General features: G+C 46.8%; 2 protein-coding genes across 3 annotated transcripts in view; one reads left to right on the top strand and one right to left on the bottom strand.

Moving 5' to 3' along the window:
- The window catches only part of SSBP2 (single stranded DNA binding protein 2), a 128,571-nt gene extending 120,050 nt beyond the window's left edge, over positions 1–8,521 (bottom strand). Inside the window, exon 1 of one of the 2 annotated variants that reach the window (XM_054003444.1) lies at positions 8,303–8,521. In XM_054003444.1, the coding sequence (XP_053859419.1) occupies positions 8,303–8,361 (59 nt within the window). In that variant the 5' untranslated portion in view covers positions 8,362–8,521. The remainder of the gene's footprint in view (positions 1–8,302) is intronic. The other variant, XM_054003443.1, reaches the window with a different exon arrangement.
- On the top strand, positions 8,032–13,070 carry LOC128822426 (uncharacterized). Its single transcript, XM_054004126.1, has 5 exons — positions 8,032–8,202; positions 9,495–9,658; positions 11,158–11,188; positions 12,375–12,562; positions 12,772–13,070. The coding sequence occupies exons 2-5, from the start codon at positions 9,499–9,501 to the stop codon at positions 13,068–13,070; spliced, it is 678 nt and encodes a 225-aa protein (XP_053860101.1). The 5' UTR covers positions 8,032–8,202; positions 9,495–9,498.
- Positions 13,071–17,805: the final 4,735 nt, after the last annotated feature.

The raw sequence follows: 17,805 nt of genomic DNA, 5'->3' as shown, positions 1-17,805 counted from the left end.
TCTAAAAGACACCAAGACATAAGATTTAAAGCCTAGCAAGGATGGGATAAAACAGCCCATGAATTCAATGCATAGAGGAGCTCAACAACCCTCACTATCCACAACCACAGCTGAAAAACTATACCTGCCATCAGAAATGTGATTTCTGAAATCTGGATTTCTTCAAATTGTAATTTTCAATTGATATTTGCATAGGAAACAAGGTGGGGCAAAAAAAAAGTGTGGTGTCACAGTGTTCTTTCACAGGTGGCTCCAGCTTAACAACAAACCCTCAAAAACTCTGGTACTCTTGCCCGAAGAAAGGTTGAGAGAACTTTGGAAAGCTTAGAGAAAAAAAAAATGGGCAAAATAAATTGTATTAATTTAAATTTTTGTCCTTTTATCACAAACTAGGCTGGCTTCCCTAGAGAGAAGATGTGTATGTCAAAGCTAGGTACGTGTGCAGCTGGGGCTTGGAGAAGCCAAAGGTTTGGGTCACTCTGGGCTCAGGGAATGGAGGGCCAAAGGGAGAGGAAAAGAAGGGGTTTAGGGATAGAAACACCTCCAGAACAGAAAGGCATGAGGCCAGCATTATCTGTCAAAAAAAGAAATGTCAGCTCAGTTTGGTTCACCTGGGAGAGTGGGCAGTGGGCAACAAGGAACAGGTAGAAAAGTTAAAATACTAACTTTTGACTCTTAACCTATCATATGACACCTGCATCAGCAAACATCTTCATGAAATGAAAAATCAGGTACAATCACATAAAATAAATTATGGAAGAGTCACTAACATCATGTTTCTACAGAAGAGAGAACGTTTCAGCAAAGCTCTTCCTTCCCTAAGCCAACTCCACTAGAAGAGTTTCATTAATGAGTGCTATGTAGAAATACAGAAGTGTACATGACAAATCAGGAGACATTACGAGCCCCTCTGGGGACAGGAAGAGAATAAGGAAAGTTAATAACAGAAAATTCAATACAGGCAAATGTGGAATACCATGCTCAGGACTAAGAAATCATATACACAAATATGAAATGGGGAATAATTGGCAAGGCAGCTATGTTGCAAAAAGAACCTGGAGGGCGTGTGACTGCAAAAATGGATTATTTAAAAAACAAAATAAAACACCCCCCCCATACAAACAAACAACTCCCCCAACAATAACAGCAATAAACATGAAAGTGTTCCAGGGAGTATTAACAGCATTGTTTATCTATATTATGTCAAATGAAAGGTAATTATTTCATTCTGCTCTGGATATGATACTAACGATACGGAGAAAAAACAAACAGTCCAGAAGCAAGAACCACAGAAGGTGTGAAAGGGAAAAAAAAGAACGCACCACAGAAATGTGGTTCATTTTTATATCTGATGGAAAGTGAAAAGCTAGGAGTCTATGGTCCTGACTACGGCCATATTTCAGTTTAGAAAGGGACATTTTATGTTCTCACCTGTTCCCTTCCTGGAACTGTAAGTGAGAAATACCTCGAAGACTAGAGAGGCATGGACAGAGGTCATCGAGATTTCTGGATTAACACGTTTGTTGATATCCGAGGATGATTTTCTCCCAGGAGCTGAAACAACACCTGCCCAGTGCCTGAACAACCTGGTGTTAGGGGTCAGTGGCTCCACTGTGCAGAAAAAAACCCTCAGCTGTGACTCAGCCCGGACCAGCACTATTTCCTGGAATGTTTGTGCACCAAAGAAAGCGGGAAACAAGTGGTCCTAACCCCAAGCAACACAGCTGGAAGGCTCTGCAGATGCAGCTCCTGAGCACTGATGGAGAAAAGAAGTCATCTGGTTTTGCCCAAAGGAGCCTTAGCAGAAAATTCTTAAAGGTGTTTTGAGCCATTGCTCATTACCTGCAGAGCACCACACGAGGCTGTGCAGGGCAGTGACCCTTCTGTGAAGTGGCTCTGCTCGATCAGTCACCCCAAACCACAGAACCACGCATTTGTGAGTCTCCCTCCCTAAGCACAGCAGCCTGGACAGGCCCTGCTGCAGGTGAGTGTGTAACTCTCCACCCTGGATCATTTCAAGTGCATTTCCCAGTTTGAAGTGCATCCACAAGAGAGACAGCAGTTTCACAAAAATACTACATTTCTACAAATTCATTTGGCATCTCATCCTATGGCAAGAGAGACAGTGGAAGCTGTCTATATGCATTTCTGGTTTACGTGATACCCCAAGGAAGAAAAATAAAATAAAATTCAGGGCTACATCACTCAAATTGGGCACCCAATAACCAGTAAACATTTTTGTCTTTCGCTTTTCTGCATCTTAGTGCCACTTCCAAACTGGCTGTCGGTCAGGAGTGGCTTGATGCCTATTTTTAGAGGTGAAGCTCAGACACTGTGGAGCTGGGCACCAAAGAAACAACACAATCTTCCTGTAGGAACAGCCGTATTATGAAACAGCAAGGCAGCCATAAGGCACAAACCGCAAGACAGCAAAACAGCAAATTATCAAATAGCTGCTCATTACCAAAACAATGCTCTTCCCTGCACAACAAAAACCCCACAGCTTTTTTTTTTTTCTTTTAACAGAGGAGGGAAAAAAAAAAAAAATTCAGTGAACATGCAAATGAGGGCAAAGTGAGAAATATGCTCCGTGTATATCTGCATTTTCCAAGTTAAGAGAACATTTTTGGGAATGCAAGTACAGCGCCCAGACACTGCAGAGACACAATGTTCCAGCTGCTTCTGAATGGCAAATCCTACCCTTCCCTCCTGGGGCTGTGACATCCCTGAGACACAGCCCCAGGACTGCCACGCACCCCTCGGTCAGCTGCCATCTCATAGGTGTGGGTCAGTTTTACCTTGGAGACAACAAATATTACACCCCTGCTCTCCCAAGTCCTTCCTGGCAGCAAAGGAATGGTCATTTCCCAGCACCTGGAGGGACAGAATGTTCTTCCTAACTCAACAAAAGCCTCCCACTTCCTGACCTGGCTGTCCTGGCCCTGCTCCCTCTTGCCAGGTCTGTGTCCCTGTCCAGATGCTGCAGCCTCCTCCCAGATCCCTGACCCCAGAGCCCCGATCCCAGGGCCAGCTCTCTTAGGGAGCAATTCTCTGTCTCCCCTCTCCAGACTGACCATTTCCATCCCGTTTCCTCTGTGCTCCCTGTTATCCCCGTCTCCTGGCACCTCACAGCTGCAGGCTCCAGCTGCTCACATCTCCACTTTCCTTCCCACCCAGCCCCAGTTTTCCTCCCCTCTGATCCCAGGATCTGCTGCCTCCCAGCGAAGATGAAATATTCAGCGATTACAGTCAGTAAGCCCTAAGCATATGCAAATGGATCTTTTTGAGAAGGCTTGTATCCTGGCTAAATTCAGATGCTTTGTCATGCAAATGGGAGAAAGACACATCTCTGGAATCAAATCCCTCATCATTTTTCAACCAGATTTCAAGTGTTTTGAAGGAGAGGGGTATCACTGGTCTTCCATGGTAAAAGTTGAGAAAACTTTTAAAACATTGGAAAACACCTATTGTCTTTGCCCAGTTTTCAAAACGGGCTGCATTTCGACTGAACTTTTACACACAACAAAAGTTAAATGAATCGGCACAAGGCTTAAATATTGCACTGTAATATTTCAACCCAAACAGTGTAAGTTTGGCAAAGTTACTGAAATCTTGGCTGCTTTATTACTTGTGACAGTATCATATGCCTGTAATTTAACTGGAATGATTTTCTTCTGTGTACCTGTTTTATCTGAATGCCATAATGGTAACATTACCTGAAACATTTTCATGTGCTCCCAAGACACCTGTGCAGAGTAAATGAGCACCTGAAGCACATGGCCAATAATAAATACTGATAAATAGCTACTATTTCCAGAGCCCTCCCTTCTACACAGTTTATTAAAATGTATATTATTCTAAAATGCCTGATGTTCACAGTCTCCCTGAGCAGCACAACTGCAACTTTTACAAGTTAGACCTGATGGATGCATGTCAAACCCAAACTTTATAAAACAGGCAGGATTAAACTACCAGATTTGTCTTCAGAAAGGGGCGGGGGGAGTGAGAATTAATGCATCTTTTACCACCAAAAACTTAAAAAACTAGCTGGCCACTTCCCAGGGGTGAGTAGCAAATTCATCACTGAAGCCAGTCAATTTTTATCTGAATCTTATTTTTACGTAGCTTACAAATATTGCAGTCGAAAAGGTGACTGAACTATGTAAACCCATGCAATGCAGTCTTTTCTAAGTCTGAGGGGAAAAAAAATCCATGAAAGAAGACACCCAAGGAACTCCACTCATACAAAGGAACTGTATGCACAAACAGCCAACCTTTCAAAATAGACCTGAAGAGAAGCAGTATTTTGATAAAGCATCCTTTTATAAGAAATTAAGTCGCAGTCTCCAGTCATCCAGTTAGTTTTTAACCAAGGTCTGGGCGTCTGCCAAGCCCCAAGAAGGTTAAGGGCTTCTTGGGAAGAGGACTAGTTTGGAAGACCACTCGAATATGAAGAAAACTGAACTCAAAACATATATTCCCACCAGAATTTAGTTTTCCTTATATGTTTGTTAGAACTGCTTTTCTACATATATATTTTTAACTTGAAGTATTATTTCTATATGAACAGATAGATACATTTGCAAATGGAACTTGTGTGGTCCGGTCCTTTTTTTTTTTTCCTCAAATATTAAAAGTTTAGAGAGTTTCACCATTCTGTGAAGTGCTGGCAGGTCCAAGCTCCTAATCTGAAATAGTCCTATTTTAAGGAATAAGGGGGGTGAAAAAATGAAAAAAGATTGATCACAGTTGCTGTGAAGAGGTAACAATAGAGGATGTGTGGTTACTTTTTTGTCTTTTTTCCTTTGACAATGTAGTGGGGTCTGAGGCGGTGCCCACGCAGCGGTGAGGTGATGTTTAACACAATTTTTCCATCCTTGAGCAACTGGGATGGACACAGCCCAGAATTAAGGCAGAGCTGTTCCTCAGTGAGAGGAAGGGGCACAAAGGCTCTTGTGATTTTTGTCCCTTCACCGTCTTCACGCCTCACAGGTATTGTGTGCCCTCACCTTCAGTGTTTTACCCAGCTGTGCTGCGCCTCTCTGGCACAGAATTGGGTACTGCTGCCCCCAAATTCGCCTACCCACACTTCCCATGTGTTGTGAAACTAAATAACACAGGCAGTTTACCCCAGAGGTCAAGCAGAAGGGACAAAGAGAGGGACCACAGAACAAATGCCATCTTGGAACTGAAAATTTGCCAAGGGCTATTACAAATGGCTGGCAAAACTTGTTCGTTTTTATAGTAATTACATAACCTCAAAGGACACAAATAGTGAATGCAGCACACAGCAAGACACCGTGCTACAAGACACACTTGGCACTGGGCTGTTCTGTAAAATATATCACAACAAATACCACAAACAGCAGCTGAACAACACACATCCTTCCCACACTTGGTAAATAAGCTTTTCACACCCTGGTCCTCTCACTGGCACACATCCTCATGGGGAACAGACACGGTCCACATAGTCAGGCCATTAAAAACTGAGGGAGTGTAATTTTTAAAAAAAATTTATTTCCTCAATTATTACAAGTGTGTTTTGGAGATTGGTTACTGGCTACATATTTTAGGCACTTAAAATCTTGAGGAGACACGCCAGTGTTCAGCTGAATATTCTGTTCTAAAAACTTTGATACTAAACATAATTATAATCCCACTCTTCTTGATTAAATAAGTACTTATTGTATCAGTCAAACATATGTATTTTTCCTCTGTGGTTTCCAAATTAACACAATCTCATGCAGAAGTCAGAGCTGTATTTTTGTAGTGATATTTAATTGGACAGCCACTTCTTTTTGAGCGGACCGAAAACTCGTGCATTACCTTGGGACAGGCATTTCATGGCTGTAAAACAATGCCCTAAGAGGGGAAAAGAAATGCAATCGCTGTTTTTTGGAAGCCAGAAAGAAAGCACATGAAAATGGCAAGGACGTGATCTGATCAGAAAGAAGAAATTTTAATAGATGAAATACCAAAAAAATCTGGAATGTAGACTGTAGATAATGGTATTCCACATCATAATGCAAGTCTCAAAGCTTTTTTACCTTTTTTTTTTTCCCCCAATGGAGGAAGGAGGAGAGGGGCAGAAAGAGGATGTTTCTAACTCCCAGCTGAGTTTATTTGTAAGGAGACGCAACCATTAAGTTTCTGACCTGTCAGCTCCACGATCTAAAAACAAACCGTTTCAGTGTTTCGCGTAAAATAATCTACACGTGAGGAGCCCACATTTCCAGCTGTTAGCTCCGAGTGGGATACAACGTGTATTTAAATCGAACAGCACCATCTAGCAGGTCCTCACAACTTTACTTAGCAGGGCAGTTGCTACTCCACAGTAAGTCAGTTTGGCAGGCTTGCCCTGAAAATTATTAAGCATTTTCAGACCAAACGAAATATTATGCGCTTTACAGCACCAAGAGCCCCGGAGAAAAATCAGCTGCAATGGAAGAGTACGATTGAAAACTGTTTAAAGTTTCAGCCCCACGACCAGAGCACTTGTGTGTGTGGCTTGCTCTGGGTAGCTTTTGCAAGGCGGAATTAAAACAGCACGATCTTCATCTGATCCGATGCACAGCAGCCCTATGGATTTGTTTTCAGTCCCACTGTGAGATCCCACTGTGCCCTTCAGTGATTTACCGAGTGTATTGACAAACACCAGCAGCCATGTACCACGAGGAAATGGTTTAATTCCCTAATTCTGCTAAGACAAAATAAACAGTGCTTCCACGAGCCGGTTAAGCAATTATTTTTAAAATTATCCCTCCGCTGGAACTAAGAAGTGCCACTAGTTGATCAGATTTCAGAGAGCAAGTCGTGTCTCCCGCTCCATCTCAGCAATTAACGCTTCCCGTCAGTGCTGCCTCTGTCTCCCTCCACTTTCCCGTGGCAAAGTTAGGTGTGAAATTGTCAAACGCCTTAAATTCCCCTTCTCCTGTAGAAACAGAGATGCCTGGCCTGCTGCTGTTGCAGGAACCGTGCATGCCAGCCTCTGGAATTAGGAAGTCTTAAAAGAAAGAAACAAAACCAAACAAAACCAAAAATAAAAAACGCATGAAGAGAACTAACCCCCCCCCAAAAAAAAAAAAAAAAAAAAAAAAAAAAAAGAAAAAGGCAAGAAACCAAATAAGACCATCAAACCCAGAATTCCTAAACTCACACACACGCACAGAGAAAAAAAAAAAAAAAAAAAAAAAAAAGACCTTAAAAAAAAAAAAAAAAACAACCAGAAACAAAAAAAAAAACTTTTAGGTGAAGGTTCAAGACAAGCTGCCTGAAGGGAAACTCCTCGGCCGTGCCCGGAGCGCAGATCCCGGTGCTGAACCCCGGTGCTCTGGAGCGATGCGATTTTTGGAACGGAGAGGTGCGAACCTGGTCTCTCTGGACGGAGGTCTCCGCCTCCGGACACCCTCAGCAGCCTTACCCCGACCTTCCCACCTCCGCTACACTTCGTCCCCCTCCTCCTCCTCCTCCTCTTCTTCTTCTTCCTCCTCTCCTCCTCCTCCTCCTCGCTCGGGCTTTTCCTCCCCCTCCACCCCCACCGTTCCAAACCGGCCTCGGTCACGCCGAGTCGCAGCCGCTACAGGACAACTTGAGGAGACACCGTCCATTCCCCCCCGCCCCAAAAAAAAACAAAAAAAAAAGGGTTTTCCCCCCCGTTTCCCCAGCTCTGCCGGCACCCCCAGCCCTCCCCGCCGGGCAGGAGAACGCCGGAGCGCGGCTCGCCCGGGCGCGTTATGCGCAATTAGAAATAAAAAAAATAATAATAAAAAAAAAAAACCAAAAAAAACCAAAACAACAAAACCCAGCATGAGTTTGGGCAGGCAGCGGCAGCGCGGGCAGGGGGGGCGCGGTGCCCGCTCCCCTTTGTGCGGCGGGGCCGGGCGCGGAGCCCCCCGAGAGCGAACACAATGCGGGGAGGGGGGCGCCGCGGCAAAAAAGTTGCCGGGCGGCGAGAGTTGGGACGCGGCCCCCGGCCAAACCCCCCCCCCCACCCTCACCACCCTCCCGCCCCTGCCCGGGCTCTTTGTTACCGGACGGGTCCCGGCACCTTGCGGGGCCGGGCACGGCGGGGCAGCGTCCCGGGCGAGCCGGGCTTGGCGGAGAAGCGGGGGTTGCAGACACACCACCGCCAGCCTCCCCGAGCTCGGACACCGCCGAGAGCGGCCGCTGCCTCCCCCCCAACCCCGCAGCGCCGCAAAGTTTGTGAGGGGGGCCGCCGGCTGGCGGGCGGAGGGGGGGGGGGGGCGGATTTGTGAGGGGAGAGCGGAGTGTGAGGGAGGAGGGGGGGGGGGGATGCACTCACTTCTCGCGGGCCTGGCTGTCGGACGGGACGCTGCTGTTGCTCTTGCCTTTGCCGTACATGCCTGCGGAGAAGCTCCCCGACTGTCACGCACCTGTCAACCCATCACCGCCTCCCCGGGACCGGCCCCGTCGCCACGGTGACGGGCGCCACACGCGCCCGCCATTGGCCGGGCCCGCCCCCCGCGCCGTGATGGACGGGGCGCGCATCCGGCCGGGCGCGGCCCCGCCCCCCTTCCTGCTCCCCCCCCCCCCCCCGCCCGCCCTCCCCGCGCGAGGGGGAATTAGAAACGGTTCGAGAAGGATTTTAAACAACCGGCTGTTCCCGGCGCCCGCCGCGCCCCCCGCCGCCGCGCCGCCGAGCGGGGAGCGCGCCGGAGAGACGCAAACTGCGGACCGGACTACGCGGACGCCGCGGCTCCGGCGAGCGGCGGAGGAGGAGGAGGAGGAGGAGGAGGAGGAGGATGGGGATGGGTGGCGCCGCGTTCTTCCCCACCACCACCACCACCCCACCCCACCCCGCGAGTCCCGCACACACACACACACACACACCCCAAAAAAAAAAAAAAAAAAGCGCCCCCGAGGGTCTCTTCACGCCCCTCGCCCTATGGGGAAGTGACACCCCAGCGATGGGGGGAGAGTGAGAGCCGGGAGCGGGCTGGAGGTGGGGAGGAAGCGTTTCCTGAGCCGAAGCAGCGTGCCTTAGAGTAGCTTAAAAATAATAAAAAAAAAAAAAAAAAAAATATATTAAAAAAAAAAAAAAAAAAAAAAAAAAAACCAAAAAAAACACCCACGGTCTAAAGAAAAATTCAAGGAAATGCTTTGATTTTTTTTTTTTTTTTTTTTTTTAAAGTTGCATGGCAATAATTGCGTGCTCCGCAGAGACGGGAAAGAGAGAGAGAGCAGCCACTGGGGCCATTTGTTACTTGATTTCTCTTAAGTACCCGAAGCTCTGGAATTTTTTCCGCTCTTCCTCCTCAACCACAGTCCCAAATTTTGCAGATATTGATGCCTGCTTATGTTTAAACAGCGGCTAACCTTGTAAACCCACTCCCGTGTGTGACCCGTGGGGAGGGGGGGGGGCTTTCTTTTAGTATTTCGACGTTTCAAGTGTGTGCAACGCCAAGCCTTTTTTTTTTTTTTTTTTTTTTGGTCAAACGCACCCAACATCTACCTCCCCGCCGTGTTGTTGGCAGGCAAATGTCAGGAACAACCAGGGCCACACGAGAAACCCGACCAAAATTCCGAGCGGGGGAAGTTGTGCCAGACGTAGACCACCAGCATCTGTTTATCATTGTTGGAGCTGCAAGGGGAAAAAAAAACATCCTCTGGATGCTGAGCTGCCGGAGCGGAGGGAATGGTTGGTGAGGTGAAACTGGGGAGGGAGGGGGGGGGGATTAGGAGACTATTAATGAGCGGCTGGAACAAATTAGCGAGGGAGTAGCAGGGACGACAGGAAGGAGTGCGAGAGGCTGGAGAATCCGAGGTGCTGGTGGCAGTTCCCTGCCCGGCGTGGGATGTGCGTGCTCCTGGAACCCACCCCAACAATTCATCAGACGTGAAGCACACGGCAGCAAAAGCCATTTTTGTGCCAAAGTTGGTTGTCCTGGGCTTTCACCCCCATGGCGTGATTAAGAAAAAAAAATATATTTTTTATTGACGGCGTGAGAGTGTGGTTGGAGTGGATCTAGGGAAAGAAGTAAATTAGGCTGACATCATTCACCCCGGTTGGGACCGAGGCTCCTGCTCCCGAGTTACACCCAGGAAACCAGAGGAAGCGGGTTACGGTGTGAGGAGAAAGTGGGAAAGGAGAAAAAGAGGGAGGAAGGAGCGAGTGGAAGGGAAGGAGAAGCCGGCAGAGGAAATGAAGGGCGAGGAAGCGAAGGATGCGAAAACGGCGAAGCGAAGGATGCGAAAACGGCGAAGCGAAGTAAAAGCACAGTGCCGAGTGAATTTAGGGGGGAAGACTAGGGGGAGAGCCCCAGAAGTTACCGCGGGGTGAGCCAGAGGGAGGCGTTTAGCCCGCATTGGGGCAGAGGAATTGTCACAAGCGTCGTGCCTCGCAGCTGAGGCGGCACTCGGGGCAAGCACGGCCGGCAGGACACGGCACAGAGACGGGCAGAGAGACAGGGAGCCAGGGCGGAGAACAAAGAAGGGCTTTGGGCCAGATTTAAAAGAAGGAAAGGAAAGGAGCGAGCGCGGACATCCTTGGTCAAGCCGCAGGGGTAGCGGGAACTTGGGTAGGGATCACCCGGAGCAGAACTTTGATCCCAGTGTTTGCTCGCCCTCGGGGAAAGGGCGGGATCACCCCTCGGGCGGGATGAGTAACTCCTCGCCGAGGCTCCCCTCGGCCACCCGTCAGCCGTGCTATCAGCAGGGCTTTCACACGGAACTGATGAGGGTGGCGAAATCCTTCCCGGGCGAGACAATCCTCCAGAAGCTCTCGTTTTGTTTGCCTCAATGGTTCGGGTTGATCTGTTTGCGGTCTGAGGGTGGGGGGACATTTCGGGAAGGCGGCTGCGTTCAGCCCTGCGAGGGGAGAATCTTTCTTCTTGGAAAGGACGATGTTGAGGCGCCTCCCAAAGACGCGATGGCTGTAACGTCCTTTGGATGCGCATCCCAGGACGGGGCTTTCTCCGCTGAAAACGCTTTGTTCCCGTTTCCCATGCGATTTATTTGCGTCCCTGAGGTCTGCTTTGGCCTGAAGGGCCGCCAATGGGTTGCGTGCTCGCGGACCGAATTGTGGTTTTGGGGCAGAGCGGGATGAACTTCGGGAGGTGAGGGGATGGGCCCCGGGGTCAGGAGCAGGACGGGCCCCGGCGGATGTGAAACGTCAAATGTTAAAAATTCCCTTCGCAGGTCTGCCTCCCGAGCTGCCATTAACATTCAGGTGATGGCTTCGTGACTCTGCTTGGAGACCCTTCAGTGGGAAGCGCAGGGATGGCGCTAACCCTTATTTTTGGCGGGTGCGGAAAGGACGCGCTGTGATGCTCCACGCCGACAAAACCTCACCCCACGGAAGCTGGCTTAGTTTAGGCAGGTGAACGACCACGGAAGCCCACCCGAGCGGTGCTGCCGAGGTCGCTGCGACAGGGATTCTCCCTCGGGGCGGTGGGGCGAGCACAGCTGCCCTGTACCCCTGCCCTTGCTCCAAAGTCGCTCCCGAGCTCTCAGCGGCAGCAGTTGGATCTCACGAGGCCAGCGCTGTAATTAATGAGATTTGAGGCGCGGGCGCTGAGACAAAATCCGAGTTCCCAGTGTCAGAAATGAAGATCCAGCCTTTGTTACAGAAGGGGATGAGGGGTGGCAGTACTCTACAGCTTCTCAGTCCGACACTGGAAAGGAATTCACAATGTATTTTTAGAGCGTTATAAAAATCTCTTACATAATGCTGATTAATTCTTCGGTTTTAGGGAAGAGCACTGGGCTTTGTGTATAAGAGTGTTGACCAGCTAAGCCACGGAAAAGGGCTGGTTTGGGCTGGATTTTTGTTTTTCCCCCCTTTAACTTTTTCTTGGATACAGAAAGCTGCAATTATTCAATTATTACAGGATTTTGCTTTTTGTTTGGGCGTGTTATGAATATTATTCTGGAAACTGCGCCTTATTCTTGGAAGTCTTTATCATTTTAAAACATATGTTATGTTATATCACCCTGTCTGAGATATAGGATAGCTCCAAACTGGGTGGGTTTTTTTTTTTTTTTTTTTTCCTCTCTCTTGCTGCAGCTAGTTACAGTATGGATTAATGCTAAGGATGTCTGCAGTGAAACATTGCTTGTGTGGCTGACTTAAACAATGTCACATTACAGGATCACAGTTTCATTGATACAGTAATATCTACAATTATTTCATATTTCTGCCCATTCTGTTGATCCTCAAAAATCATTGATTAGTCCAAGTGGCAGGCCTCACACAGCCCTTAACAAAGGCCTATTCAGGAAATTAAGTCAGTAAATGCTACTCCCTTATTTTAATTCCAGTTATCTGTACTTTTTGCTGTGTAGCTGGGAAGATTTTTTTTTTTTGGGCAAGATATCGTGGGAGAGAGACGCTTTTGTTTGGTCTTTTTCCACAGATACGTGACCGAGGCAGCTTTGAAGCCTTTTCTGAGGACTCCTTCGTCCTTCTGTAGAATGTTTAATCTTCCTGTGGAGTGTCTAACTATGAGACTTTCATTCTTGTGCCATACAGATGAGCAGGGGGCTGCTCAGGTGATTGAACGGGTCCCAAATCGTTACTGGAGAATGGAGAGATCAGGAATGTGTAGGTCAAAACAAAATCTTTATTTGCCCCTCTTTTCCACCAGGGAGGGGGGAAAAAAAAAAAAAAAAAAAAAAAAAAAGTAATTACAGCTCAGGGGTGGGGAGGAATAATCCTTGTGGGTCCCTTCCAGCTTGAGATACTCTATGATTCTGGATCTCAAAGAAAGGCTTATCAATAACCCAACGACCCCTTGCACTTTCTGCTTCCAGCGGGAGCCACAGTTCCCCCCCCAGTCTCTGCAGAAGGAGCCAGGATGACTTTGCAGCCTCCTGTCACACAGCTCATCCATGAAGGGGCCAGAGACAGCACAAATGCCACCAGCTGGGAGGCAAAACTTGCTAAGAACCAAACCTTCCACGGGTTTATTGCTCTCGCTGTGGCTGCTCACGGGCTGGGCACGTGTGCAGTTCAGAACGGGGAAATTATCTGTACGGGGCACCCGGTGCCACACGGTCTAACCTTGCAATGGAAAAAAAAAAAAAAAAAAACAACAAAAAACCAAGTTTGACTGTACTGGTTTCCTCCATTGCTTCTTTTCCTGGTGTTTTATGTGGTTTCAGCCCTCCCTGGTGCTGTTTCCACTGGAGGGGCTGTCACAGCCTCCCTCTCTCTCTCTCTCTCACAGACACTCGTGTGTGTGCCTTTGGTGCTGGCTAAGGGTTGAGCTCATGCTGCCTCTCATGAAGAAAAGTTCAAATCCAGTTCTTGCTCTTCTCCCCGGTCGCATATTTTGACTTCTAGAATGGGAATTGATACTTTTCTTGGTGAAATGTATTTGATAATTGGGTTAAAATTATGTCTACATACACATAAGCACCCTTAGTATGTGAGATCTCCCTGATTTCATTGGTTAGCTTGTTGTTTTAAGCCATTTGATGGAAATTACATTTTACCAGACAACCCAGTCTGGGGAGGGGAGGGAGGGAATAGTATGAGAAAAAGTACATTGCCTTGGTTATTAATCATTTGAAGGATAGCTGAAAGTCACCATTGCTGGCTCAGTTAGTGTGTCACGTCAGGAATGTGGCTCCTTGTGCTGTGTGTGACAAATAAACAGAAGAGGAACTGCATGAAAACCGGGGATACAGGTGGACGTGAGGCTAAATGGGGCCCTGATCCTGCACGAGGCTCCACATGGGCAGATCTCTCTGTGCATGATGTGGGTGCTGGGATCTGTGGCAAAGGACTTTGCTGCTGAGGTGCCTTAGCTGCCACTTTAAGCAGTTAGTGGCGTGCTTAAAAAAACCCAAAAGCCAAAAAACAAAAACAAAAACAAAAAAAACCAAAAAAAAAAAAACCAAAAAAAACCAAAAAAAAAAACCAAAAAAAAAAAACCAAAAAAAAACCCCAAAAAACCCCAAAACAAAACAACAACAAAAAAAAACCAAAAAAAAACCCCAAAAACCACAAACAAACAAACAAACAACAAAACCAACCAAAAAAAAAAAAAAAAAACAAAAAAAAACCCAAACAACAAAAAAAAACCAACCCAGGCAGAAATCACATTAGCAGTATCAAAATTGCTTTTATTTTCAGGGTCAGTACCCTCAGCAATATGCTGCAGGAAAAGGTTGATCCCAGTATGGAGCTGCTGATAATTCCCGAGTTGGTTTGACATGTGCAGGCTGCTGTCGACTTCCAACAGGCTTATTTATTTAACACATTTGTTTCTTTTGGGCTTAGGATTAGCCAAAATGCAATTTTGTGAAGCTGCACTGACGGGGTTGCCTGCAGTGGGCTGTGGGCCTGGCAGGACTCGGGTCTCACGAGCATGACAGCAGAAAGTCTTCCCCTTTAGCCTGGACTTAACCATGGCTAGGGCAAGTAACCTCTTCAGAAGGCTCAAGACTTTTGCATTTATTACAGCCTGCTCATAAAAGAAGAGGCTCCAGAGCAAGCAGTGGCGCTCAAAGTGAAGATCTGGGAAAATAAATGGCCAGAGCTATCACGCTGTGACAGCTTTGGCAAACCTTTTATAAAACAAACGCGCGCGCCGCTCTCTTCCCTGGGTCGGTCTTTGCACTGGAAGTTCGTGCCTGACTCAGAAGATGAAGAAAATGGTTCTCTCTCTCTCCCTCTCCACATATTTACTGAGCACATAGTGGTGAATTAAGAGCCATCCCTGTGCTGCACCACGTCAGCCACGCTCCATCAGCACCTCCAACCCCTTCTTGCAGCTTTCCTGCCCTCGTCGAGGTGTGTAAACCACAGGAGGTGGGGATCATTCCCGCCTGTTTCGTGGGCTTAATATTCCAGGGGGCTAACCTCTCTGGATCTCAAGAATCACAGGAAGCAAAACAATTGTCTGTGGGCTTGCTCTGCTTTTCAGCGAGCACAAAATGTTCCACTGGACTCTCGTAACCGAGTGCGCCTCCGCTGGTGCTCCACACCAAGATTTGAGCTTCTCCTGCTTTTCATGAACCATTTGAGGCTTTTGTGTTCGGCTAAGAATATACTGAGAGCTGAGAAAATTTCACTGTTTTGGACCCGTGTCCCGAGGAGGAGGTGGTGATGATAGAAAGCACTGGCACATGCCAAATCAAAGTGGTACCAGGTCTGACTGATTGTTTAACAGCTGGCCCAGAGCGGTGCTAAAAGTAAGAAAGGAAATCACAGCATTATTCATTAGTTTATGCTTATGTATGTTTTGTTTCTCTCAACACACACAAACACACGTGATATTGTTCACATATATTGTTCATCTGGTAAGGAAGAAATAAAAAAAAAAGAAATTTATACCGGTCTGCATGTGTGTTCAAAAGCTTAGCAAATTCTCCGAGCTCTGCTGGGGATCAGATTTCACGAAGCTGCAATAAAAAAAATCCTTTTTTTACCTTGTCTTTGTGTGTTCTGAGGTGGGTTTGTAAGGTTTGAATTACTGGGTAATAACCAAGAAGTCTCCTTTTCATGAGCCTGCAGCTGGGAAATGGACAGTTTAATATTAATGGAAAGAACAAACTCTTCTCCTTTCTCCCTCCTTTCTTCTCTGCACTTCTGCTTCATCGTTTCCTTTTCTGAGGTCCCTGTCCTGAAACTGCCTTTGTGGAAGTCCAGGCTGAACTACAAACCAGGAGTAGAGCCCAGTTTTTCAATTTTTCACTTAATGACTGCAGTGAGAGTCAAATGACACCAACTTGTGAACTATCAGGACAGAAAAAATCCACTTCATTGATGTATCTGCAGTTATTTATTTAACTAAGAAACTAGTATCACATGAATCTGCAGACTTCCCTTAAGTGCCCTGATATCAGCATCCCAAGGGGGAGGTATGGGAAGATGGAAATAATCACTCCTGGCTTCTAAGAGAAGAAAAACCCTAAATGTTTGTTGAGAATTACTTGGCACAAACGATTGAGTAGAAGTAACCAGCACCACCAGTCTGTATTTTGGTGTATATCCACTTCAGGTCCATCCTGGCTTTACTTCCAGACAAGTTCAGTGAGAAATTGAAATTAAATACCAAGGTTGAGCACTTTGCCACCTTTTTTTTTTTTTTTTTTTTTACATTAAAGGATTTATTCATATCCTTTGAGCCAAGTCCTGGGAATTCAGTGTGATGGATAAGAGAGGACAACCCCAAATCAGGGTCTCCAGGGACTGCTGGGTCTAAGGTAAACATAAAGTTAACTCTTTTTTTGGGATTTCTGGCACAAAGGAGCTCTTGGCACCCAAAAGGTTGTGGGAGCCTGCTGAGAGAAGTCATGGGACTGAACTGAGAGAGCTCCAAAAGGTTTCCTGCTTCTCCATTTCTGGGAATAAATGGTGTACTTGGAAAAAAAAAAACAGGAAAAAAAACAAACAAACAACAACAACAAAAAAAAAACCAAACCCAAACACAAACAAAAACAAAACAAAAAAAAAAAACAAAAAAAAACCAAAAAAAACCAAAAACCAAAAAACAAAAAACAAAACAAAAAAAAAAAAAAAAAAAAACAAAGACAAAAAAAAAAAAAAAAAAAAAAAAAAAAAAAAAAAAAAAAAAAAAAAAAAAAAAAAACAAAACAACACCAAAACCTTTGCTGATGACTTCTCTGCTGGTTTTTGAGCTCTCATTCCTGTGTCTAATCCTTTTTTTTTTTAGGGAGCTGAACACAGCGAGCTCCTCTGGCCTCGTTTGGTCCCTGAGAGGTCTGTTCACACAGCCAGAGCTGCCCTCGGGGCTGAAGGGCCTGGGTTTCTCCCCAGGTGGCCTCTCTGTCCCAGGAAATGTGGGTTTGTGAGGAGAGCCCAGCCCTGGCCCGAGCGGGGACGGTGACAGAACCGGGTCCTGAGCACGGGAGCAAGGATGCCTTAGGGCTGTGAAACACACAGAGCCTCCTCCCATCTGTTCTCTCCGCGTACTTGCTGCCTGGCAGGGTGTTTTCCTAGGGTATCTGAGTAAGGAGGAGCCTGAAAAAAAATCTAAGGTGAATTGTGTTATTTAAAATATCCTTCTTTTATGGTCAAAATTTATAGCCCAGCTTCATGACTCTTGCCTGACCTGTGGCACCCTCTTTCCCCTGGTGATTTAGAAGTGGCCTTGAGGAGCAGAGAGGTTTTAACTCCTTCCATTTCCTTTCATGTTCTGTTCCCACCCTCTCCCTTCATTTACTCCTGCGCTTAAGAAAACCACAAAACCCAAAATATTCTTCCATCAGCACCAGGTATGTCTGACCAGTGCATCCCAAGGCATGGATTTTAGCGAGGGAGGAAGATGTGCATTTTTTTTATGTGGCTGCTGCTAACAGACAGGAGTTCAGGGCGGGGAGGCAGGGTGTGGAAACCTCCTCCGTGGCCTGGGAGGGCATCGTGTCCCATTGTGACAGCTCACTCCATTCCAGGCACTGACCAGCAAACAGAGATGTGGAAGGGGAGGGCTTTTTAATCTCCCTCCTTGGCCTGGGGGGTTCTGGTCCAGAAAGAGGCAGAAGTTATATAGAATTCCCAGAATACAGCTGGTGCACCCCTAACTGCATTGGCTATAATAGGATTTTTTACTGTGCGAGGAATGAAATATCAGGCTCTCATTGTTATCTTTCCTCGTGCAGCTGTAAAGAATTTATTTGTGAGTTTTACAATATCCAGAGGTGGTTCCTTTGTACCCTTTCCCAATAAAGTTGAAATGCCAAAAGTTCTCCAGCTCGTTATTGCTCTCTTTGCCCAGCACAAAACCCTTGTAGCGATCCTGAGAGTGGCATCTCTGTCTGATCATGAACCTCCTCTTAAAGAGAACATCCTGGTTTCCCTGCACAGCTGGCCCTTCT

This window comes from Vidua macroura, chromosome Z (assembly GCF_024509145.1).
Source record: "Vidua macroura isolate BioBank_ID:100142 chromosome Z, ASM2450914v1, whole genome shotgun sequence".
Classification (NCBI taxonomy): domain Eukaryota; kingdom Metazoa; phylum Chordata; class Aves; order Passeriformes; family Viduidae; genus Vidua; species Vidua macroura.
Note: the sequence above shows the minus strand (reverse complement) of the source record. Positions and strands in the feature narration are given on the sequence as shown.

Bases quoted from the DNA above. Each gene is read 5' to 3' on its own strand.
- LOC128822426 (XM_054004126.1), top strand. From the start codon at position 9,499: ATGTCAGGAACAACCAGGGCCACACGAGAAACCCGACCAAAATTCCGA. The intron at 11,189-12,374 runs GTGATGGCTTCG...CTTTTTCCACAG, and splicing joins GAGCTGCCATTAACATTCAG to ATACGTGACCGAGGCAGCTT. The intron at 12,563-12,771 runs GTAGGTCAAAAC...TTCTGCTTCCAG, and splicing joins AATGGAGAGATCAGGAATGT to CGGGAGCCACAGTTCCCCCC.